The sequence below is a fragment of the Homarus americanus genome, unplaced genomic scaffold (genome assembly GCF_018991925.1).
Source record: "Homarus americanus isolate GMGI-L3 unplaced genomic scaffold, GMGI_Hamer_2.0 scaffold36970, whole genome shotgun sequence".
Classification (NCBI taxonomy): Eukaryota; Metazoa; Arthropoda; class Malacostraca; order Decapoda; family Nephropidae; genus Homarus; species Homarus americanus.
In genome coordinates, this window is record NW_024740094.1 from 5,509,104 (window position 1) to 5,535,651 (window position 26,548).

General features: G+C 36.8%; 1 protein-coding gene across 1 annotated transcript in view; it reads right to left on the reverse strand.

Moving 5' to 3' along the window:
- Nucleotides 1–26,548, reverse strand: part of LOC121875091 (signal-induced proliferation-associated 1-like protein 1) — a 206,041-nt gene that overhangs the window by 45,609 nt on the left and 133,884 nt on the right. The window contains exons 14-18 of the mRNA XM_042379436.1: nucleotides 20,463–20,578; nucleotides 14,461–14,577; nucleotides 9,702–9,864; nucleotides 7,741–7,920; nucleotides 4,122–4,544 (exon numbers count right to left, since the gene is read on the reverse strand). Of these exons, the coding sequence (XP_042235370.1) occupies nucleotides 4,122–4,544; nucleotides 7,741–7,920; nucleotides 9,702–9,864; nucleotides 14,461–14,577; nucleotides 20,463–20,578 (999 nt within the window). The remainder of the gene's footprint in view (nucleotides 1–4,121; nucleotides 4,545–7,740; nucleotides 7,921–9,701; nucleotides 9,865–14,460; nucleotides 14,578–20,462; nucleotides 20,579–26,548) is intronic.

Sequence of the window (26,548 nt, forward strand, 5' to 3'; positions counted from 1 at the left end):
ATGGGTTAATACATGAAGACCCTTTCGACTCTCACTGACCATCACCACGACCTCATCTGCAAATTTGGTAAGAAGCTTCTACACCATCCCCGACACCGGCTCCTACTACCACCTGAGATCCCTAGTCCGAGAATTGCTGTTCGACACCACAACCGCATCCAGCCCATACGTGCACGAACTGATCGCTATAAGAACAGCCCAGTCCCAACCATTGTAAAAATTATCAATAACTTGTAATAAATCAGTGTATTCACTCCCAGTAAACACAACTTCTTGCACTGTCACTATGTTGAAATGAACTGTAGTTTGAGCTTTTCCCCATCTAGTTATTATATGTCTTATTTGTGTCACTTATGTTACTTTTATATTATTTGTAATTCGAAACCCATTCCCCAAATATGTAACTGTATATTTTCAGCCTTCTGGCTGCCAAGCTCTTTCAATAAACCGTTAATTATTATTATTATTATTAGAATAGTTCTCAATTCCTTTCCCTTGTAAATTGAGTAAAATATTCCTCTTAAGAGTCTTTGTGTTATACAGTGACCCCATGAGTAACAATATAACGATCATATATTTTCTATAGTATAGATATTCATATATGTTAGTGCATGATATACTTACTCCTACAATTATTCTCATCTACTTCCTTTCTCCCTCCCTCACTCCTGCCTCTATACCTTCTCTTTTCTCTCACTAGTATAAAAAACAAAAAAGAAGAAAAATGAAATAATGAAAAAATAACAGTAAATAAATAAATAGAAATATGGAATGCAATAAAGGAAATATTACACTTTTATTACACTCTAACACAATTAGAACAGATACTGTGAATAAAAGATTATACTGTTTCTCGCTAACTGTAAATATTTTCACCCGCGTCCACAGTCTAGATGTAATGGGAGTGTGTTTGTCTCTATGAGATGAGATGAGGAGATGCATAGTTTAGAGTCAAGTTTAGATGCGCAGTTAAAACTCTTGGAAAAGTTTCTCCTGCACCCACAAACATTATGGGGGTGTGGGCTAGTGTCTGTTTGTGCAAGATGAGTAATTTAGACTCTCGGAAACTTTTCCTAAAACGTACCTGGAAAAATTCCGGGGATGTGGAATTTTCCGTGTTTGAGAGTCGTCTCATTATCCAGAAATCTCTTATCCCCCAGAAGACCTCTGCACCAATTATTCCAGTTAAAGGGGATATTAAAACACTTAGTTGTCAACATACAGCAACTCCCCGGGCAGACCAACCTTAAGATCTTGTGATAGTGCTTCCAGCAATATGATTATGATAAACAGAAAGAGGCTCAAGACAGATTCCTGATGAACCCGTTTTCACTTTAAATTCCTCATTCTCTCACCATTTATTCTCACTGTGGTTCTAGGTCCACCATAAAATGCCATAAGCACTCAAACAAGACACTCCTCAGCTACTAAGTTTTTCACTGCCCACTGCACTACTTCATGTGGCACCATATTAAATGCTACTGCTAAATCTACAAGGTACAGCTTTTTCCCTTTCCCTTGATATTTCTTCTGTAGTTGCCTGGCCATAAATATAGCCTACAGTATGTAGTTCCCCAGTCTGGCATGAACCCAAATAACATTACATTAAACCTTTCGGCCTCGGAGCCTGAGACACATACGTGCATGAAAACTTACACTCAGCCTCGGAGGTTTTTGCCCAAAAAATTTTGATTTTGTTTTTGTTTTGTTTTTGTTTTTAGGCTCATATCACTGCCCTGGAATTGTTTTATTAATTAAATGGAAAATTCTTGAAATTTAAGCTACTTTTATCGAGTACAGTATTAACTGAAAAGGTAGGAAAATGTTTAGTAACATCTCGATTTCCTTTCACATTTTCCTTGTATTATGATGTTAACTGATATGAACTATACTGTATACTGTATAATATTGTGGTATAAGGAAAAATAATATAACACAAAAACTCATGGAATAATTAAAGGGATGAGCGGTGCACCCTCCCCTCACTCTAATGGCCAGAGCGACACTGGCTTCGTGCTGCTCTGCCACGCACACGATGACCAAGACCATCTCGGGGAAGGTGATAAGGCCCACACAAAGAAAACGACGTCTGTCAAATGGCGTCCAATGATCAGTCAGCTTCACTGAATAGTTTTGGAGTTATTTGAAATTATATTGCCCATGGGAAGCCACATTGGCATCAGAAGGATGAGCCCGCCAGCGTTACGTTTACTATTTGTTAAGTGACTATAAATTAGCTGCTTTGGCAGTCTACTTTCATCCATGTTGGTAACATGGCCAGTTCAGCATAATTGTTCATATAAAATGGTAGCCTCGATGCTTCTACAGTTGGTGTCAGCAAGAATACTGGCATTTCTTCTCTTGTATTCCCAGCGAACTCGGAGGATGGAACGCAGACTACGTTGGTGAAAGTTTACAAGTGCCTTGAGGTGCCTCCTGTATGTGACCCATGTCTCACTGCCATATAGCAGGGTGGGGAGGACCATTGCTAGATATACGTATAACTTTGCAGATAATTTCAGATCCCTACAGCTGAAGACACTGTTTATGAGACTGCCAAAGGCTTGAGCTGCACATCTGATCCGATGTTGAATCTCTTCATCGATATCCGAGGTGGTGGACAGGTGGGAGCCGAGATACCTAAAGTGGGTAACATTAGAAAGGGTAGTACCGTTAAGCTGGATGGATAGTGGAAATGTGGCTATACCAGGGGCAGGCTGAAAGAGAATCTGAGTCTTAAGTACATTCACCTCAAGGTCGAAGTGTGCATGGGCACCTGCGAAGGTGTTAAGGATTTCCTGTAGGTCATGTTCAGTGTGAGCAACAAGGGTGAGGTTATCTACATACTGAAGCTCAGTAATGGAAGCTGCCGACACCTTTGTTCCTGCCTGAAGTCGTCTTATGTCAACAAGACCCTTCATCCGGTACTTCATGTCCACCCTGCCGGCTAAATTGGCACTGGCACGAGTAAGGAAGGCAGCCAAGAAAATGGAAAAGAGAGTTGTTGCCAGTACACACCCTTGTTTAACCCCTGTTTGGATGGGGAAGAACTCAGACATGGTGCCACTGTGCATGACCCTGACGTTCAGGCCCCATGGAGTTGCCTCTCAATGGCGATGAATTTTGGCAGGCAGCAAAAACGGCTGAGGGTCCACCAGAGGGCTTCTCTGTTGACCGAATGGAAGGCCTTGATTAGATCGTTGAAGGCCTTGTACAGGTCATGACAGTGTTCTCTGCACTTTCCTGTATCTGGCAGGCAGCAAAGATCATGTCAGTGGTGTGATGTGATGGTATAAAGCTACAATGAGATTCTGGAAGGAAGTTTTCCGCCTCAGGAAGAAGTCTGTTTAGGAGGACTCTGGCGATAATCTTGCCAGCTATGGACAGCAGCGAGACCCCGCAATAATTGCCACAGTCTGACCAATCTCCCTTGTTCTTATAAATATTGATGATGAAGGCATCTTTAAGAGCTTGGGGGATTTCCTCATTTTTCCCTGTATTGTCCAGGAGAGAGTGGAGACGGCTGGTAAGCAGAGGTCCTCCTGCTTTATACACCTCGGCTGAGATTCCATCAGGTCCTGAGGCTTTGTTATTTTTCATCTGTTTGATATCAGTAGCTACATCATCCAGGAATGAGGTGAGTCAGCTCTGGATGCTGAGGGACATGCTGGGTAGTCAAGACATCCACATTGTGTTTCGGTTGAGCAGTGAATGGCAGTGCTCTTTCCAGCACTGAAGGAGGCCTTCTTCATCTTTAATTATGAAGCTACAGTCGGATGAGCAGAAGGGGTTTGTGCCACGAATGATTGGCCCATAAAATGTTTTAGTGGAATTGAAAAATTTGCGCATCTTGTGCTGATCTGCAAATTTTCGTATACCAATTGTTTGAAAAAAATCTCTCTCTCTCTCTCTCTCTCTCTCTCTCTCACAGCAAGTGGCAATACAGTATTTTTTACAAGACAATCTCCACTTGAAAAAGACAACTCAAAAACTGAAAATAAAAATACATAGTAACATAGGCACAGTATCGTAATATCCAGCTGTGGGTATTACAATAAACTTATACATCATCATTTACCCACTAAAAAATAGAGATTTCATAAATACTACAAGATCCTTACATGAAGTGAATCCTCTGGGCTGGCGTGCAGTGGACGGGGGTGAGGGGGGGGAACAGCGTAGTTTGCGTTGTCGCCCGTGGCGTCCGAGTTGTGATCTAGCCTGTGGTGAGGCCAGTGGTGTAGGGGAACATAGGTTTGTATGTGAGGTGTTGGGGATGATGAAGGTTCAGTCACAGGTGTGGGGACAACAGAATTTGAGTAGCCAGACTGCAGGCTTGGGTTTGAGTAACCAGTGTGTATGAAGGGTGTTGGTGAGGAAGACACAGTCATGGATGTTGGTGTGAGAGAACTGGGGCTGGGATGTGAGAAACTAGTTTGTGGGCCGCAAGATAATTGACCAGTGTGAGAGATGGGAGGGTTGCTGTTGCCGCCTCGGTTATGGAACGAGGATTGGAAGAGGTCGCCGCGTCGCTTGGCGCTCTGCTGGTTAGATAAAGCCCATAATAATTCCAGGGAAGGTCTCAGAAACTTATCAGACTTATAAATAATCAACAGTGATGATGCACATACACACAAAATCTAGCACTACAGTATTTAACTGAGACCTTCCCGAGAATTTGCCATCAACAGTGTTAATTTTAGGAAGGTTATAAAAAAATACCAGTGGAAAACTACAATACATACAAATGCAGTCTCTAACTGTTAATAAACATTCATGTCACTCTGCTTTCATAACTTATTATTTCACAGTGCAAATCATTTGAAATAAAATATATATATACAGTACATACATACTGTACAGTATATATAAACAAGGAAAATAAAATCATTACATTGCATTTATGTTAAATCCATTCTATTACTACTCCCATTATCAAAGAAGCCAAGGAGTTAAAATTCCTGGTAAATTTTACTATTAGGGAAGGAGAAGGCCTTCATACTGAAGTGTAAATATCATTAATAAATTCTTTCCATCTCTTCAAACTTGTATTGTAGTAACACTAGTTTATGTACTGTATATATATATAAACAAAACAATTTGAATAAAAATAATACATTCCTTATTCACTTGTGCCTGACTCAAATTTCTTGTAAAATTGAGTTTGTCCTCAATCACACCAATGCCACCATTATCAAGTTGACCAATAATTGCACACCGAACACGCACACAACACTTTCCCAATATACTGTGCATGCTTCTTAATTTACACAACTCCTTGAAAAATTAGAATTAGTACTCAGGCTTCTTTTATGTCCTTGTAATTATAAAGCAGAGAAGATCCAACAATAAGCAAATGTCTGGGACCCAGCATCTACTGTTCAGCTGTGAGTCTCTTATCAACATAAGTTGTGTAGGTTTCCTATTTAGTGAAAATAACACAGTACAGTATATAATCTAACCCCAATAGTGGATAAAAATTTTGGATAAATATTAATCTTTAGATCAAAATATTGGAGTTTATGTTTATATCTATTAAAATCTTTTGTGCCAGTTAGAAAATAAAATGTGCAAGTGAAATACAAGAATTTATTTATTATACGGTAATTTCAGTGGCAGATATTTATAAGCTAAATTGTGTAACTGTTAGCATAATAGGAAAGCACCTTCTAATATGCTTGAAAAGTTGTCTTTGACACTGTATTAACAGATTCTTTTAAGAGCTTATCACCACAGCCAATTCAGGACATGTGATCCACAACACAACAGTGGAAACATTAAATTGAATCTGGCAAGACAAATGGATTGCTCTGAGAAGAAATGGTAGGCGGGGAATCTTTAATTACCACAGGGAGGTGTCACCCTGCCTTGCCACCAAAGAGGGTGTTTGTAAGTCCATCAGAAAAGCCCAGTTCCCATTCTGTAATAATGGGTTAGTGATGGGAAGGGCATCCAGCAATAAAACTTACTTCGGATTTGTCTCAAGGCAACTAGGATACCCTGCTATCAAGCCTAACCCACACAAGCATGGAAAATGGCAATAAGCCGGTGATGGTAATGGCATATTAAAAGACTAATATACAGTGCACTCATCATCAATATCAACGTTTTATGATCATTTTCCATATCTACTCGGACTCGCTGGGATTACCTGACACAGCTGTTGGGTGAAACCAGACAGGATCCCCTAGTCACCACCACAAACATAGGGCACCAGCCCCCCAAAATACAGCAGAGACAAGGGGATGGGCACAGCTCTGGTGTCTCAGAGTTGCTCTCAGGCAAGTTGAAGTCAAGTTTTTCAGCTGGATGCCCTTCCTAATGCCAACCCACAAGGTGGGAACAGATGGCTAGGCAGGATCACAACTCCTTGAAGGAAAAAAAGACTACTTGTCTACCTGTATTCACTGAGGTATATCAAAAGACTAATATACACTGAGGTATATCAAGACTTATATACACTGAGGTATACATATAAAATACAACATAACAGCCATCATTAAGGCACACCTTAAAAGTTTATTTGGAGTTAAAAACTCTTACTGAATTAGTAAAGAAAAGAAGTTAATAAGGGTGAGGTGAGCCTCTTGTGGCAGTGCACATAACAAAACCGTTATTTAATGGATTGTAAAAATTAGATGTGAGAAGGAAAGTGAGAGCAAAGAATAATGTGGCTATGGTGGAATGCGAAACCTGGCTCACTGAATACAAAGACATTCTAATTCTGATGAAAGCAGAGAAACTGCTGATAGAGCACAAAAACATTACAAGAGTGAGCTGTTGTGAGTAGAGTAGACGGCAGCTGGACACAGATTAATTTCCATAAACAATATTAGGTTAAACAAGATTTTGAAACTGAAAGATGACCAAACAGCAAGCAAGTACAGTAGCCAAATTTTTTAGGGTTAGAAAGATGAACAGGGAAATGTAGAGAATAAAGCATAAGAAATTTTAGTCCAGTGTGGAACAATGGGGAGAGTGGCTGAGATAAGCAGTGTGAGAATAAATACATTATGTGTACAGGGGGAACAATAACTACAGGCTGGTGATTAATCATGTTAACCAAAACACTGCTATAGACATCACTATTACTATGCAATATTCAGTCTTATCTGATGATATAGAAGGTTGTGAATGAAGAGCCTGAAGGGGATGAGCAACATTATTTTAACTATAATGAGAATGAAAAGAACAAAAGTTGGCTTCATTTTTACATGCTACTTATTTAATAATTATCTAAAAAAAAGTGTTAATTAAACTCTTTTGATGAAAGATAACTCAAGAATTACAAAGAAGAGGAATTATCTCAAGAAAAGAGAAGTACAGGGGGTATCTGTGGTTTGTGTGAATATTTACATTTACTTCACAGGTCAATTATACAAGGTATGAAACAGCAGCAAATAAGACATTTACACAGAACTACAATTGTAGTTTCTTCTGGGGTAATTGCACACACACAAATGTAATGCAAATTAATAAATGCACTTTTACTTGTGACTGTCAAACTCATGACACATGCTCTCAACAGACAGAAGATAGGAGCCATGAACTAACATATGTTTTCACTTTTATTAACACAAAATTTCTATGTAATAACTAGATTTGTTGCAAGCAATGCATATTACTTAAACGATTAACATGCCAATTACTTAGTTACCATGCAAAGACGATGTCAACCTTTAAAGATCAATCATACAACATGTCCATTACTGAACTTTCAGGCGAGTGGCTTCAACTTACTTGCGTTGAACGTGCAGGTAATGGAGGTGGCGGAGAATCTGCTTGTTCCTCCAAAGGCTCAGTCCATCGATCACTAGAGTGACTTGAACTGGTGCTGGAGAGTGTTCCCATATAGTCAGGGGTTCGCTCATAATCTGCTGTATGTTCATGTTCACCATTGTTGCTGTTACTGTTGTTGTTCTGTTCATAGAATGACAGTAAACAAAAAAATCCTTTATTCCTGTCAATAAATGATATTAGGTAAATTACATACAGTAGAGTACTTATATCCATACTAAACATTTGTTCTTCACAAGTCAAAAAAGTTCATTGAATATTTATAACAAACAAAATACAGCACATGAATACAGCTGCAAAACATAAACAGAAAAAAATGGATGTAAATGTTGAGGCCATAATTAGTTTCGTTTACCTTAAAATAACTTTTTGCAGAACTCAACCCTTGCCTTTAGGAACCATTACTTCCTACAGTCCCTTCTCTTCACTTAACCCTTAAGCCTGGGTTAGGGTGCTGCTGGCAGTTCTCCCCAAGGATAAACCGAAAAAATCAACTCCCCCAAAATGGCGGAAAAATAGGCTGGCGTTCTGGAACATCACCCGGGGGTCTAAGGGTTAATAATAAACCTTCCCTTATATGCAAATAAGCACCCTTTACTCCCATTAATATTCTCTGTTGAGAGCCACCAGACAGAAATATAACCTGTGCTTATTCTTCCTAAACCACCCCTGTTCATCACTCATTTAGGATTTCCTAAAATCAGTATTCACCAAATCAGAAGCCTACTTGAAGTTTCCCAAATGTTCTTCAAACCGTCTATAATAATCCTAACATGAATACTGTATTGCCACTTCTACCATGAAAACTTATTCCTTCGTAAAATATGTGCTGAACTTATTTTTCTTCACTTTATATAATTAAAAAAATCACTTATTTGGTTAAATTATCTGACACACACATTGTACTGCTATCATCAAGGGGTCACAGACAATTCTACGAGAGCTCAGGTGATAATTCTGTTCACTTCTTACACAAGTTAATATTTTTCAGTAAGTAAGGAAGTAGGCACAATCAATCTGCATGCTGCCACCTTTATAATATTTTCCACTCCATTATGTCTAATCAATTTTCTTCAACTTCTAGTTTTGAATCTCTTATATCATCATTTCCTATGACTTTTTTTTTTTTTAATTTTCTCCATCTATCAGAAATTTATTGTTCACAATCATCTTCCCATCCTCACCAACACCTTCTTCACAAAGATTCCCATTTTACAGTTGTTCCTTGTCTCAGTATTATATGTAAACGCTTTCAAAATTTCATGTATAATCAGTGGAGGAGTTGATATACTGTAAGTAACTGTTGCAAAGGCAATATATAACAACCTTATTTGTGTGTTTTACTGTGTCTTTTAAAAGACATGTTTTACTGTGCACATTCTGCCCTCAGCACAGATCTATTCCTGGAAATACAAACTTATGTCACTCCAATGCCCACACCTTCATCTACTCATACATCTAGCTCAAATATCTGAACAACCTTCTCTAAACCTATCTTTGCCAATTCTCTTTTGAGTTCCCCCTAGTTTGGCATCCTTAAACTCTACTTCTCTCTCACTTTTAAATATGTATAACAAGGGGCATTTATTTTCTTTTTTTTTGTTCATGCAAGTCTCCCAACTTTGATGCAACATGTTAAGAAAGGTGTTGATAACCTGATACAATACTGTTCTGTACTTAGCATTGACAGGATACAATTTCACAAGCAACAAGAACACCCCAAAGTGTACTAAATTACTGATGATTGCACAGGGGCTCATGTACAAGGAGGAACCCAATCATCCACTCTAGTCAGGAAATGAACCCATGCCCATCTGCTTGTGAAACAAACACATGCTCCCAAAAATATTAAATATCAACTTAATTTTATCATCATTTAACTCTTCAAATTCCATTCATCTTACCTGATATTCTTGTCGCTCTGGTTGGTGATCGTTGTGATGCCCCCTAGATGGGTCATGGTAATCATGTGCGCTGCGTTGGTCAACCGTGAAGGAACGTGAAGAATTTCCTGTGCCATACCCAGAGCTGTTACTGGAACGTGGAGGTGACAAGCTCCGGTCATACCTGAACACGAATCAACGAAACGATATTCCAAACTCAAAGTGAATGTGTCAATTCCCCATTTACATCTGTGTAAGTAGTGCAATTCCCCATAACAAAAGCTTAACCTTTCCCATCCTGTCACTGATCACAACTGCTATGCACAATGTTTTCAAACATTTTCATTATTGTACATTCTGTATTATTACAATCCTTTATTTTGATCCCAGAAACAATGTTCAGTAAATGTCCTGATAAATTCACAGCATAGTAAAAAAAATCATGTACAGTCAGACAAAGATCCAGGGATCCCTCCCTGAGTCTCGTACTGGCAATTTTACCTGGCAATACTTGGTAAAGTAAGGTTGTATGCAAAGGTAATTGTGATTGGTGGAACTATTTTCGGCTGTACAGTCGACCCTCGTTAATTCGGACCCCTTTAATCCGGATTTCGGATAAATCGGACGAAATCTGAACTGTCCATATCAAATTTCTGGTTCTGGGATTGTCCCAGTTGCAATTGGGGTTGCAATTTCAAATTCTGTGTCACTACTAAGAAATAACAAAGTCCCTGGTGCACTCTAAGATTAAGAGAAAACGGACGACTCAGGCGTCCTGAAATGAGAGAAAACAGACTCCTATGACGGGGCACTCAAATAAAGAGACATGGCTACATGTTTTGTGGACTAGCCACTGTACAGTATCCTTTTCATCACTTTAATAAACCTCATTATGCCTATGTGTTTCTGATAATTACCATAACATTATATATTTATATATTTAGCGGTTGTACAAACACAAGGCCTCACACATGCCATTCAGACTGACAGACTTGACAAGTTTTACCAACCATAAAGACAGTTGAAGCTTTAAACATCACTCACAATGGATCTTGAATATTCCAACTGTAATCAGACATACCTAAGTTGCCTCAACAATTGCAACCTCAGTTGCAATATCAAATTCTGTGTCACTACTAAGATATAACAGTCTCTGGTGCACTCTAAGATTAAGAGAAAACGGACGACTCAGGCGTCCTGAAGTGAAAGAAAACGGACTCCTATGACGGGGCACTCAAATAAACATACACATAGCTGTATAATGCAATATTAACCCCTAAATCGGTTAATTCGGACAATCGGCTAAAACGGACACCCTTCCCCCCCTATTAGTCCGTTTTAACGAGGGTCGACTGTATTACTGTCAGGATAAATATTAAACCATCCAAAGGTAGAATTTTTATAATAATATACTATTCATTATTATTTAAGATCATGAAAACTTCCAAAAGTTCGCATATTTGGTTAAATAATGTAGAAATTATATTAATGATTTGGCAACTCAACTACAACGAGGACACCCACAAGATTCTCAGATCAAGTTTTCTTCATTATTTAAGCAAATAAAAAAACTATTTGGAAACTTCTCCCCATGATCTTAAATAATAATGAATACACTGTACTGTACAGTGAACCCTCACTTTACGCGGTCAATTGAACCCACGGAGGCCCATAAGAAATGCGTAAAGTGAACAACATAACATATGGGATTAATTGAAATAGAAACCGGGCCGATCCCCAAACTCCACTTTTTCCTCCACTTTTTCCCGACGCAATACCTATGTTCTAGTAAAAATAACATCTTAATTTTATGATGGTACACGCACACAATTAATATTTAAGAGAAATACAGTCGCCAAGTTTATGTCCATTCAAATAATGGACTCAACTCCCTCCCCCTCTTCTCACACTACACTCGCTGGCTCTTCCCTCTCAGAGAAATTTTGGGGGGAAAACCACTAGATTTTAAGATATAATCATAAATAATACCTCAAACTAAAGTTAAGATAATATAATTGACATTGCTGGATTCCTTGTAAGACCAGGAATATTTTGAATATAAATGTCATATATTTTGCACAGAGATAACATATTTACTCAGAGTAAACAAAATACTTACATTAGATCTAAAATTTGTATGTCTAATGCAAAATCTATGATGTTTATATTCAAAATGATCATCAAATTGTAAGAATTCCAGCAATGTAAATTATATTCTGGCCGGGTAATTTGTATGAATTTTATGAGCTAAAACAAATATCTTAAGTTAATAAAAAAAAAAAATATTCTTCAGACACTATCTGTCAATCAAAATACCCCACCACGCCAGCTGGGTCAGTCGGTCCCTCCCTCCCCCCCCCCACCTTCCCTCCCTACCAGAGAAATGTTTGGGAGAAAACAGAATATTTCCATTTTTAGTAATAAATAATACCTCAGACTAAAGTTAGGATAATATGGTTCACATTGCTGGATTCCTTGCAAGACCAGGAATATTTTGAATATACACGTCATATATTTTGCACAAAAGAAAACATATTTGCTCAGAGTAAACAAAATACTTGCAGTAGATCTAAAATTTGTATGTCTAATGCAAAATCTATGATGTTTATATTCAAAATGATCATCAAATTGTAAGAATTCCAGCAATGTAAATTATATTCTGGCCGGGTAATTTGTATGAATTTTATGAGCTAAAACAAATATCTTCAATAAATAAACAAAATATACTTACCCAAATACTATCTGTCAATCAAAATACTCCACCTCCCCCCCTCTTCCCACCTGCTCCCTGGGTCCCTCCCTCCTTCCCTACTCCTCACCCCCACCTTCTCTCCCTACCAGAGAAATGTTTGGGTTATAACAGCATATTTACATTTTTAGTAATAAATAATACCTCAGACTAAAGTTAGGATAATATAATTGACATTGCTGGATTCCTTGCAAGACCAGGAATATTTTGAATATACACATCATATATTTTGCACAAAAGATAACATATTTGCTCTGAGTAAACAAAATACTTACATTAGATCTAAAATTTGTATGTCTAATGCAACAACTATGATGCTTATATTCAAAATGATCATCAAATTGTAAGAATTCCAGCAATGTAAATTATGTTCTGGCCGGGTAATTTGTATGAATTTTATGAGCTAAATAAAAAAATTATACTTCACCCGCGTATGTGAGTAGATGCACCGCGTAAAGTGGGAATTCCGGTTCTGGCAGGGTACCGCGTAAATGTAGAAACGTAAAAAAAGCCGCGTAAAGCAGGGTTCACTGTAGTTTATTATTATAAAAATTCTACCTTTGGATGGTTTAATATTTATCCTGAAAGTAATGCAGCCAAAAATAGATCCACCAATCACAATCACCTTTGCATACAACCTTACTTTACCAAGTATTGCCAGGTAAAATTGCCAGTACGAGACTCAGGGTGGGGTCCCTGGATCTTTGGCTGAATGTACATGTACAGGGGTCCTCACTATGTTGCACCGATATACATTATTTCACATAAACATCACTAACAAATAAAAGAAGAAATTTTTATTATACTGTATGAAATTTATTTTCACACACACGTCATTTGCATCATCCACTGTTTTATACTAAGTCTGTGTGTACCCAAACATGATGTATAAATAGTGTTAAAAGCATATAATATAAAATAAACACAACCATAATAAGCAATTAAAGTGTTCTACAAGTGTCAAGTCTCTACCACACCAAAATACATCAGTCACCTCTCACATGACTGAGTGCTAATGCCATTGTTATGTGTTAAGTAACCATAAAGTCATTACAGTGTATAGGGGTATAGTGTATGTGTGAGAATATCGAGTACAAAAATCACCATAATGCGTGTGTGTGCATGTTAGCTGTGAAAAGGCTGTGCAAGTGTCATTGTAACATAAGAAACCATAAAAGTTATGGAAATATTATTTCAATATTCTAATGTGATTTAGAATTAAAGAAAATAAACTATAAAATAAGAAAAATTAAGAGTAGGAAGTTAATTGTGTGGGAGGTGGGAGGTAGGGCGGGTGTGCGGCTGGACAACTCCACCCTCGACCCCATTAACACAACAGTATGCAATTTCACAATAATTCACATATGTAATGTACTGTACAATTTATGTTCATTTGGTACCGAGTTAACAAAATATTATCGTAAAATAATCCATTTCCCTGAAAAAAAAATTCTACACCCAATCCCAGGTGATTCGCTGCTTTGTAATAAACTCCTGGTGCTTGTTCACAAAGCCGACCAACTAACCGTTATCGGCAGCCGCCCTCTGAGCAGTGTTGCCATTACTCTAGTTATCTAATGCATCTCTGATGTTACTGTTCATGATGGTTGCTGCTTACCACAACAACTGTCTTCAACACTTAGTATATAATATTGCAGTGTATTTATCAGCGCTTAATAAACAAAATTGTAATGAATCTAAATGTAACAAGCAGCCATAGCTAACCACCATGTATCACTCAAAGATTAAAAATGCTATACAGTACATTATGCTATAATGGCTCCCTTGAAAGCTGATTCACTGAGATTTAATGTTGGAATGCATACACCCCTCATAACATTAATTTTTACTGGGAGAAATTCCTCATATAAAACATCTCATTACAAGCTGCTTTTCTTTGGAACACATCTCCGACATATAATGAGGACCCGTGTACAGTGCTTTGATTTTTCATTGCACCAGTCATCTTCAACATCCACATATAAACTTAAGACAACTATACATTAAGCAGTAATATAAATGTCAACTAACCTGTGATTATGGCGAGACTTTTGATGTTTGCGCGAGAGTTGCTCGGGTGTGGTGAGATTCTCATAGTCTCCCTCACTACCCCCTAATAGGAAGCCACATGTTGGCACATTACACCCTCTGTTAGGCAAAAAAAGTTTTAAGCATATTAATGCACATCAACTGAAAAAAATTAAGAGGTAATATCAACAATATATTTATGAACATTTTTAAGTTAAAGGATAAAAATACTTTATTATTAAACTATAATAAGCAAAATAACCAGGCCTGGCTGCATATGAATTCCCAGATAGTAAATAGGACCCCACATATTAACACACCATCAGGTACTTCTCAACACCACATATTAACACACCATCAGGTACTTCTCAACACCACATATTAACACACCATCAGGTACTTCTCAACACCACATATTAACACACCATCAGGTACTTCTCAACACCACATATTAACACACCATCAGGTACTTCTCAACACCACATATTAACACACCATCAGGTACTTCTCAACCCCACATATTAACACACCACCAGGTACAGGAAAGCCTCCGATAACGACGGTTCTACTAACGACGATTCATATTTAAGACCCTAGTTAATTTAGGAACCAATTCAATTTACGCCATTATTTTCTTCATATTTATGACAAAAATAGAAAGAAAAAAAAAATTAAATTTTCATATAAATAATAACTAATCTCGATATGTATTAGACTATAAAAAAAAAAATGCCTTGCGCACGAAGGCTGCCAGGCTTGTGAGTGGTGACGCCAGCATCACTAGTATAAACAGTCGCGGCTGGCGGGCCCTTTGTTTTCATGCATCTGAACAGGAAAAGAAGAAAAACTTTCTTTGGTTTCTTATGGCATTTTTTACATCCCTATTCAGCATGAGCAAGAGAGCAAGTGATGGTAGTGCTGATTCAAACGCTAAAAGAAAGTGTATCAGCTTAGCCGAGAAACTAAATGTGTTAAAACTATATGGAAAAGGTGTGAAGTCTGTGGATATTATATGGAGCAAGCAATGAATATATTTTCTAAAGTGGATCCATTAACAGAACAAAGCATTAAAAAAAATAGGGACATAAAAAACGCATATGACCTCTACACAAAGATGTATAATGAGAAAAGAAAGCAGCTGTGCAAAGTTCTTTCGACAGCTTTATTATTCAAAGGCTTAAACCATCAACTTCAGCTACACCATCAAATTCAGCATCATAAGCAGCTTCAATAACTTCAGATTCAGTAACAGTTTCAGCAACAGATTTATGGAAAGCTACAGCTTCAACCTACAGCTTCAGCCAGAGTTGAACCTGATGACTTCGTCATCTGAGTAAAACCTCGCACAATACCCATTGCCTGTCCTTATGTTTTAGACTTTACCACCATTGGTGAATAGAATTTTAGTTTTACATTTGTAAATATTATTTAAAACATATATGAACAGTAAATAAGTGTTGCTTTCATAGTCATATGTAGAGAAATGACAATAAGTTTTAACACATACACACTTACTGTACATATGTTGGCGTTCCCAATCGTCTCGCCTTATTTCTTTCCCATTAGTGGTTAGTTACGTCTATTGTTCCATTTATTAACATTAAATAACATTACTTAAAACAAACATAAAGGCATTCATTTTTTTTTTACATTAAGTTCACTACAGCTACAACCTGGGTCTTATTTTCTTCAGTTTCTTATGTAGAACCATCGTCACTCACGAAAACAATGCCATCTTGTCTACTCTTGTGTGTTTTAATATTCTACGTATTATTAATGAATTGCATTGTTCATTTCACATTTATAAACATTAATTCAATCAAATATATATTCAGTAATAAACAATAATGAATCTTTGTACATATGCTTAAGATAAATGACTATGTTTCCTTGAGTACACACATATACATTGGGTGTAAACACTGACAACAATGTCGTCTCTTATCCTCTTGTGTTTTAATATTCTACGTATTAATGAATTGTATTGTTCATTTCGCATATACAACCCTGTACAGTAAAACCTCGATTAACCCACCCAGGCACTGGTCACTGACCCACATCTGGGTCAGGGAGGCAAAAATGTAATAATAATGATAATGCTAATGATAATGATATTAATAATAATAATAATAATAATAATAATAATAATAATAATAATAATAAAGAACCAGAAAGAAATGCAAAAATGAAAAAAAAAATCAAGAGTGAGAAACAATATACTGTATGTGTGTTGTGTTGTCAATAGTCAGAGAAACAATTGAGACTCTGCAATTGTGTGTAAATGAGGCAGAAAGTCAGATAAGCAACCTGGGACTTGGTCACAATTTTCGTGATGCCATATGTTCTTTGACTTTTCCATTTTTTATTCACGGTTTCTGTGCTGGTTCATATTTATTTACTAAAGTGGTTAATGTTTTAAAGCAAATGCTATTGAAATATGACTGGCAAATGAACAAAAATTAATAGAGGGACTTAAATGAGGTAGGTTAGGGAAAGGTACTTTAAAAATGTATGTTTTATTTCCGTAGACTTTATTTACTATTAATCGACCTTTAGGATTATCCGTTGCCCCCTTCCCCCATATGTGGGTGGTTAATCGAGGTTTTATTGTATAAAGATTATCAAATACATATCCAGTAATAAACAATAATGAATCTTTTGTACATATTCTTAAGATAAATGACGCGGTAGCCCCCCACCCACCTCACGCAGTCTGCCACTACAACAAAATTCAGCCCATAAGAGCCCGCACCGATAGATATAAGAACAGCACAATCCCATCTATTGTTAAAATTATAAACAACTCCTGATTTATGTACTGTACAGCCCTGTAAATGTATTCAATGCATATTATATCATTATGTCTAAATCAAATGTAAGTCTGTATATTTTCAGCCAGCGGCTGCAACTCTATCAATAAACCGTTTATTATTATTATTATTATTATTTCCCAATCCTTCTCTTTTTTTTCTTTGCCATTAGTGGTTAGCTACTTCAATTGATCCATTTATTAACATTAAATAACGTTACTTAAAACATATATATTCATTTTTTTACATTAAATTTACTACAGCTACAACCAGGGTCTTATTTTCATAATTTTCTCGTGTAGAACTATCATCCAGGACTCCCGGCTGTAAACGGAAACGAAAACAATGGCGTCCCATCTCCTCTTGTGTGACCATATTATTATTCATTTATATTGTATAAGGTGCATTCAGACACATTATTTAAAGAATATAGTTTGCAATTTTCATTCATTGTATTGTTTTTGGAGGAAAAGAGGGTAAAAAGCCACACAAAAGATATGAAAAGGTCACACTTGGGAACACATCTCATTATTATTGCTTTATTTTAATGGTAATTAATGATTCGCGAAACGATGATTCACCTTACACTGCAATATTGGAGAACATATTAACGTCGTTATTCGAGGCTTTACTCTACCAATGTATTAGTTTCAGACTGCATGGTCCCGTGACTACGCTTGTCGCCCCTTGGGATATAATGAATTAATTAAATCTTAAATAACAAGCCCAGCATGACTAAACAGACGCTCACAAGCAGCAGATGCAAGTTGTGGGATGTTAAGCTTCAAAGATAAGTCACATAATGTCAGGATAGACCTCAATACTGTAGCTCCATTCCATCCCCTGGGCATTCCAAGTAGCTATCAAGCTCCTTCAGTTGAGGAGTCTGTGGATGATTGTTGCCTCTATAGTGACTGAATCTGACTAAGACTCACTGTGAACTGTCCCCTTAATTGGGGGTGTGGCTGTCATGGCATCACTCTTCGATTCTAATTGACGAGTGGCTGAATTTTTTGCACCAAGTAACATCTGGCAGATGCTGGTGAGGGGTACTTAGTTATTTAAGCAGAATTTTAAATACACTCAGTCTCACACATATATATAGATACCTACTTTATATCTAAGATGGAATTATGTAAAGCATTTTAGAATCACAGCCTCTTTGAAATTCATTTTAGCTACAGGCATATGCAAAGAGCAACTGACGTCTAACGGAGAAGTGGGGGAGAAGAGAGGAGATTCGACTGGGGAAGGGGCATATGAGGGTATGCTAGGTGAGGTGGATAGTCAAGGTGTTAATGGATGCAAGAAGATCAAAGGGAAAGTCTGCTGTCATGGCCACTACCACATGTCCTGACCTAACTTCACCTCACCTCACCTCACGAGACCTCTAGGTATGTGACCGCGTGGTGTCTCCCCACACCTTACCCTTCATGGCTCCACACGTACCATACTCCACCAACACAACTCTTTTATTATGGTTAATTATGATTAATTAATTACAAATATTTTATTAATTTACCACACATTAAAACTGTTTGTTTGTTTGGGTCTTGTAACGAGTAAAGATTTTTGTTTTGTTTTTCAATTGTACAGTAGTCCCTTGGTTAACGAACACAATTCGTTCCAGAAGGTCGTTCGTTAACAGAAAATTTTGTTAACCGAAACCATTGTTTCAATGGGATTTTGGGTAATTGGTTCCAGCTCAACGAAAATTACATTCAAACTAAAAATATATGCAGTAAAGTACACTTACTTTGAGGTGTGCATGTAGAAGGCTCCTGGATGATGATGATGATGATGATGGGAATTAGAATGGGGGTGGAGGAGAAGGGAGAAGAGAAGGCATTGGGGTGGAAGAGAAGTCACCCCATGCTTCGTGCTGCCATTTCACCCATAAAATTTTAGTTCACTTGGTGTAATTCAAGATTATTTTCTTTAGATCAACACTGCACAGCATTATATATTGTCAATATGTAAAATAAACTTCAGAATGACCAATAATTATAATGTACTGTAAAAATGTAAAAATAGTTTATGTTCAAGAGAGTCTCAAGCAAGATGCTTCCTCCACTGAGCAGAGACACAAACTGACGCCATTCTGGGTGAGTCAAGTGGCTGTTTGGCGTGCTAAAAACTAGTTCCCTGTACTTCAATTATGTTAAATAATTGTTAAAATGACTAAAAATTTTAATATAAGACTTGGAAAATTATTGAATAGTACAACCTTCTTGATATTTACTCAAATGGTAACAAATTTAAGCCCTAAAACCGATTACTGTATTGGCGGACTAATACTACAGCTGGAAAGCAGGTGAAATCATGTAGGGAAAATTTTTTAAGGAATTCGTTAACCGAATTTTTTTCGCTAACTGAATTGAATATTCTTATGGAAGGTAATTCGTTAACCGAGGCGTTCATTAACTGAGGGATCACTGTATTGGAATAAAAGTAATAGAAAACCATACTTAAGTAAAATTAAAAGTACTAAAACTTTTTAGTGCTTTTTAAAAAGTAGATACCCAAAAATTTTACTTGAGTAGAGCATTCAAGTAAATATATTTTGTTACTTTACAACTCTGTGTATACTTAAGTGTAGTATGTAAGTGTAACAGTAAATACACATTACTCTACAGTGGTTCAATAAGTGTGTGCACATGCACTGCACTGTGAAAATGTACAAGTGTGTATTATATGTTCAAGTGTACAGTACATACTCGTACAGCATAGGCACTCATGCAATGGCCATTTGAAACAGCTCTGGAAGAAATTTTTCTAAACTATAGCATCTACAACAGAGTAAAATTTCATTTGTATATTTTAATACATACAGTACATATGTATTTTATCTTAATATTTACATACAGTATTCATTATACAGAGACAAACTATCAGACAACTCATCAGGGATAACCGTCATCTGTCTGTTATCTTGAGGATTTGTCTGACAGGTTTATGGTGTCCATTATAGCCGGGTTCTGTTACATACAACATCCGTTATAGTGATTTTTTACTGTATTGCGCCAAGCAAGAAATACTCAACAGTAATTACATTGATCTAACGGGTCAATCACCTGCTGTTACATCATGTCATGTTCCCTGACATTAGCAGGTTCTGCCAGGGTGATTCTGGTGGAGGTGCCTTCTGACACTCATCATTAACCCACAGGTTATAAAACAGGAGATAAAACATACCTGCGAGGTGCTCCATCAGGATGTGGTGGTACAATGGTGACAGTTACAGTCATGGATGTTTTGAGCAAGTCCACCATCTGTTCTTGCGACAAGGTTGCTAGAGTAACTGTGCAGATCTGTGGATAATACAGACACTAAAAACAACATCGTTTATACAGTGGAATAAGTATTAAAGAACTGTCTAATAAATATGGCATTGGAGTGTATGTTTGAAACAATAAAGAGTTATGTTGTAAAATTAGATTTAGTTTTTTAGCAAATGATTAGCAAGTTTTCCTTTGTTTTTAATACTAATTCCACAAATCCGTACCTTTCAGAAATTCTGGTATGGTGGGATACCAATTAGCACAAATTTGTGAGGTCAGACTGTATTATTTATTTTATTATTACTGTATGTACATTTAAAAAATATTTATATTTTCACAATAATTATACTGAATTAGCCCTTGTCTCATGGCAGTAGCAATTATATAAATTTGTGTTAATACATTTAGTTTATACAATACAATCACCCCACGGTAATTTTCCATAAGCTGTGAGTTGCCATGTGCTGTTCAGGTGAGGGGAAATTCCACTATCAGTAGGCCGACCTTGAGAGTTGTAAGGTTGGCCCGGCTTCTACTTCAGAGGCTCCCTCCTCACAGGGACCTTCCCTCACAAGCATCAGTGCTAATTACGGTGCTTTTACTCATAGCCTGTGACCTTTTTAGTTTATCAATAAATGGAGAAAAGACCATTTTGGGTTTGTAACTTAACCCCTTAACTTATTTATATACACTTGAGTCTGCATTTACGCGGTCAATTGAACCCGTGGAGGCCTGCGTAAAACGAGAAACACGTAAATAAAATAACAGAACATATGGGATTAATTGAAATAGAGACTGGGCCGACCCCCAAACTCCACTTTTCACGACACAATACCTACGTTGTAGTAAAAATAACATCTTAATTTTATGATGGTATGCACACACAATTAATATTTAAGAGAAATACAGTAGCCTGGTTAATGTCCATTCAAATAATCGACTCAACTCCCCCCCCCCCTCTTCTCACACTCGCTGGCTATTCCCTCTCTGAGAAATGTTTAGGGGAAAACCACTAGATTTTAAGGTATAGTAATAAATAATACCTCAAACTAAAGTTAGGATAATATAATTGACATTGCTGGATTCCTTGTAAGACCAGGAATATTTTGAATATACAGTCGGCCCTTAACATACGCGGGTTTATAATACACGGATTTGCAAATACGCGGATTGCCCCGCCGGAGGAATATTCTGTACATTGAAGTAATTGAAGTACATTCAAATCGCGCACGGCACCGAACACGGGACACCGCCCGCTCCTGCAACCTCACACACACACACATAGCTCTCCCTCACTCAGTCAGTCTCGCTGTAACCACGCTTGTGTTGACATCAGCACTGTAGTTGCAAAAATATTACATTTCCGTGAATGTATTATATCAAGCACAGTATGAATAGAATATCACTAATATAAGAGTATTTTAACCGAAAACTACTAAAAAAACGAGTAACATATCTTGAACATCAGAAGGTTAGGTAAAGTCTTTTGTTTTCATGTAGTTTATCCTAATTTACATTGAAATGCATTACGTTTCAGCAAAAGTACTATTTATTTCTGAGAATATGGAAATGTAATATTTTGCTGAAATGACATACGTGTTACAGTGGAAAGTGACGAAAGCAATGACTCGCTTTCTTTCGTTCAAAAGATGTTACCGTAATCGCTTTTCGAATGGTTTTCAGTTAAAAAACTGTTGTATTACAATAACATTCTATCCTAATTCACTTGTGATGCAACAGTTTTTTTAACTGAAAACCATTCAAAAAGCGATTACGGTAACATCTTCTGAACGAAAGAAAGCGAAAGTCATTGTTTTCATCACGATTTTATCCCACTTTCCACTGTAATACGTACGTCATTTCAGCAAAAATATTACATTTCCGTGAATGTAGTATATCAAGCACAGTATGAATATAATATCATTGTAATATAATAGTATTTTAAACGAAAACTGTTAAAAAAACGAGTAACATCTCTTGAACATTGGAAGGTTAGGAAAAGTCTTTTGTTTTCGTCATGTATTTTATCCTATTTTACATTGAAATACATCACGTTTCAGCAAAACTACTATTTATTTCTGAGAATATATTCATTCAGGCAATGTTTAGGTAAAATATACATGTGCTGTAACATATTTTTAATTGAAAACGATTCGAAAAACACGTACCCTCTAGCCCTGTTCAAGGAGAAGACTGGGAGGAGCTGTTTGGTGTTGAAGACGATGACAAGGAAAATGATTTTGATGGATTTTAATGAAAATATTCAGAAATATGGTATCGTAGTATTTGTTCAAGTGAATTAGGACAGAATATTATTGTAATACAACAGTAGTGACAATGTGGAGGAGGCGGAGAGATAGAGCGGGAAGGAGGCGGAGGGATAGAGCGGGGAGGAGGTGACTGGCTGGAGCAGGGACGAGTGGAGATGCCAGCCAGTACATTACTGGTGTACAGTATTAATTGTTTTTATAGCTCTTTTTGCATTTTAATATTAAATATTGTACATTACGTTACAACAAAACTACCATTTATTTCTGAGAACATGGAAATGTAATATTTTTGGTGAAATGATGTACGTATTACAGTGGAAAGTGGGATAAAATTGTGACGAAAGCAATGACTTTCTCTTTCTTTCGTTCAAAAGATGTTACCGTAATCGCTTTTCGAATGGTTTTCGGTTGTGGGATTATAAGGTTAATGATAGGATAGAATATTATTGTAATGCAGTACGAGTACAACAGTTTTTTAACTGAAAACCATTCAAAAAGCGATTACGGTAAAATCTTTTGAATAACGAAAGAAAGCGAAAGTCTTTGTTTTCGTCATGATTTTATCCCACTTTCCACCATAATATGTACGTCATTCCAGCAAAAATATTACATATCCATATTTATTTCCGAGAATATATTCATTCAGTCACAGTTAAGGTAAAATATACTTGTGATGTAATATTTTAATGAAAATACGGTATCGTAGTTTTCTTTTGTTTATAAATATTTTTCAACCTAAAGAAACTATTAATTTTTAGGTCGCACTTCAATTTTTTGCCAAATAATTCTATTTCAAAACTCAACTTACAATATTATGTATATACTGTAAATAAGGACATGGGGCCAGGGTTTTTGGGGAGGGGGGGGCAGCACATGCTATTTGGATTTAACCACGGCCATCTCTGTTACGTAACTCTGCCAGATGTTAAGGGCCGACTGTAATGTCATATATTTGCACAAAAGATAACATATTTACTCAGAGTAAAACAAAATACTATATTAGATCTAAAATTTGTATGTCTAATGCAAAATCTATGATGTTTATATTCAAAAATGATCATCAAATTGTAAGAATTCCAGCAATGTAAATTATATTCTGGCCGGGTAATTTGTATGAATTTTTATGAGCAAAATAAAATATCTTCAGTTAATAAAAAAAAAATATTCTTCACTTATTAATTATTCGTCAATCAAAATACCCTCAATTTTTTCCCTCTTCCAATTTCAGTAGATGGTCGGTCGGGTCCTCCTCAACAGAGAAATGTTTGGAAAAACCAGAATATTTAATTTTAGAGGATAGCACCAGACTAGTTAGATATTATAATTGACATTGCTGACTCTTGTAGCGTATGTTAAGGGCCGACTATAAATGTCATATATTTTGCACAAAAGATAAGAATTTTACTCAGAGTAAACAAAATACATAAAGTAGATCTAAAATTTGTATGTCTAATGCAAAATCTATGATGTTTATATTCAAAATGATCATCAAATTGTAAGAATTCCAGCAATGTTATTATATTCTGGCCAGGTAATTTGTATGAATTTTATGAGCTAAAACAAATATCTTCAGTTAATAAAAAAAAAAATATTCTTCACACCATGCCAGATGGTCGCCCAAGCCCTCCCTCCCCCCCACCAACCCTCCCTACCAGATAAATGTGTGGGAAAACCAGAATATTTACCTTTTTAGTAATAAATAATACCTCAGACTAAAGTTAGGATAATATAATTGACATTGCTGGATTCCTTGTATGACCAGGAATATTTTGAATATAAATGTCATATATTTTGCACAAAAGATAACATATTTACTCAGAGTAAACATTACATCTAAAATTTGTATGTCTAATGCAAAATCTATGATGTTTATATTCAAAATGATCATCAAATTGTAAGAATTCCAGCAATGTAAATTATATTCTGGCCGGGTAATTTGTATGAATTTTATGAGCTAAATAAAAAATAATAATTATACTTCACGAGTATATGGGTAGATGAACCGTGTAAAGTGAAAGTTTGATTCTGGAGAGGCACCGAGTATATGAGAAATCGCGTAAAGTGAAACCGCGTAAAGCGGGGTACAACTGTATACTCACCCCTGAAGATGTGAATTACACGAAAGCGCTTGGGAACTTCGTGTTTTCATTTTCCTTGTGGTTATCAGCATATACCTGAATCACGCGCACCTACAGTGATACATTATATATATATATATATATATATATATATATATATATATATATATATATATATATATATATATATATACACATACATACATACATACATACATACATACATACATACATACATACATACATATATACAGTAACACCCTGCTTAACGCGGCTCTCGTTTACGCGTTTCTACATTTACGCGGTACCCTGCCAGAACCGGAATTCCCACTTTATGCGGTGCACCTACTCATATACGCGGAGAGCGGCGCGGGCAGGATGCGCACATGGTCGCCCAGTCATCAAAACATTACCGAGTTCTTTACCCACCACCCACCACAGCCGGCCCAAGTCAGTGATAGTGAGGATATGGACTTTGAGGGGTTTGACAAAGAGGCCCAGCAAGCCTCTGTGGTGGATAGTGATACAATTGATACAAGTGATACAGGCCAGTACTCTGCCCTCTGCCTCGGAACCAACCCCTCATTCCCGTGTGCCCAGCCATCTTTTCTACTAATGCAAGTATTAAAAAACCTAATATTAATGATATTTCTCTTAATTATTAATTGTGTGTACATACCATCATAAAATTAAGAAGTTATTTTTACTACAACGTAGGTAATGTGTCTGAAAAAGTGGAGTTTGGGGGTTGGCCCAGTCTCTACTTCAATTAATCCCATATGTTCTGTTGTTCACTTTACGCGTTTCCCGCTTTACGCGGGCCTCCGTGGGTTCAATTGACCTTGTAAAGCGAGGGTTCACTGTACACTGACTTTTCATGTCGATTTAACACTAATGGATGATTTTTTTAATTTAAAGAGTTCAGATATTACCGATTTGAAGGAGATTTATGATAACGTTTCAGATGATTTTGACAACACACTCAAGTCTGACACTGTACTAGCTACTGGTACTAGTGTAAATACTGAACACACAGAATTAATAGATTCCCAGGAAACGCAAGCGCCCTTACTGCGAGACATTTCTGTTGAGAGTAGTGAACATTTAAGTGATCAATTGCATGACAATTTATGTTGTGGAGCCCTAAGGTCAGGTAATACGTACAATACAACACCTGATTACGGGCAGGATACCTCTCAGTCTACAGAATCTCACAGTGTGTCAGAGATAACTTTCCCTCTTGCACCCACACATATTTCAGTTAGATCTAAGTTGTCTAGCAACTCACTAACCATGGCCACATCTAACATCAGCATGTCATCTAACCAACCTAACATTGTTCAAGTATTACCCCGCAGTGATCGCATCCATGAGTTTATGGCGGAGGATGGCTGTCGTGTAACCACATTTTTAAGGTCATGTGAAGATGTAATAAAAAACATTCAAATAACAGATGATGATGAACGCAAAGCATTTGTATGCGGTCACATCAAAGAAGGGACTTATGCAAGCAAACATTTGGAGGCGAATGGGCTTGCACATCCCACTTATGCGAAGTTTAGGAAGACTTTAATTGGTCTATTTGAATTAGGCGCACAGCAGGGTCACCTGAACTGGACGTTTAGGTGGGTTGATCATCTGCCACGGACGAT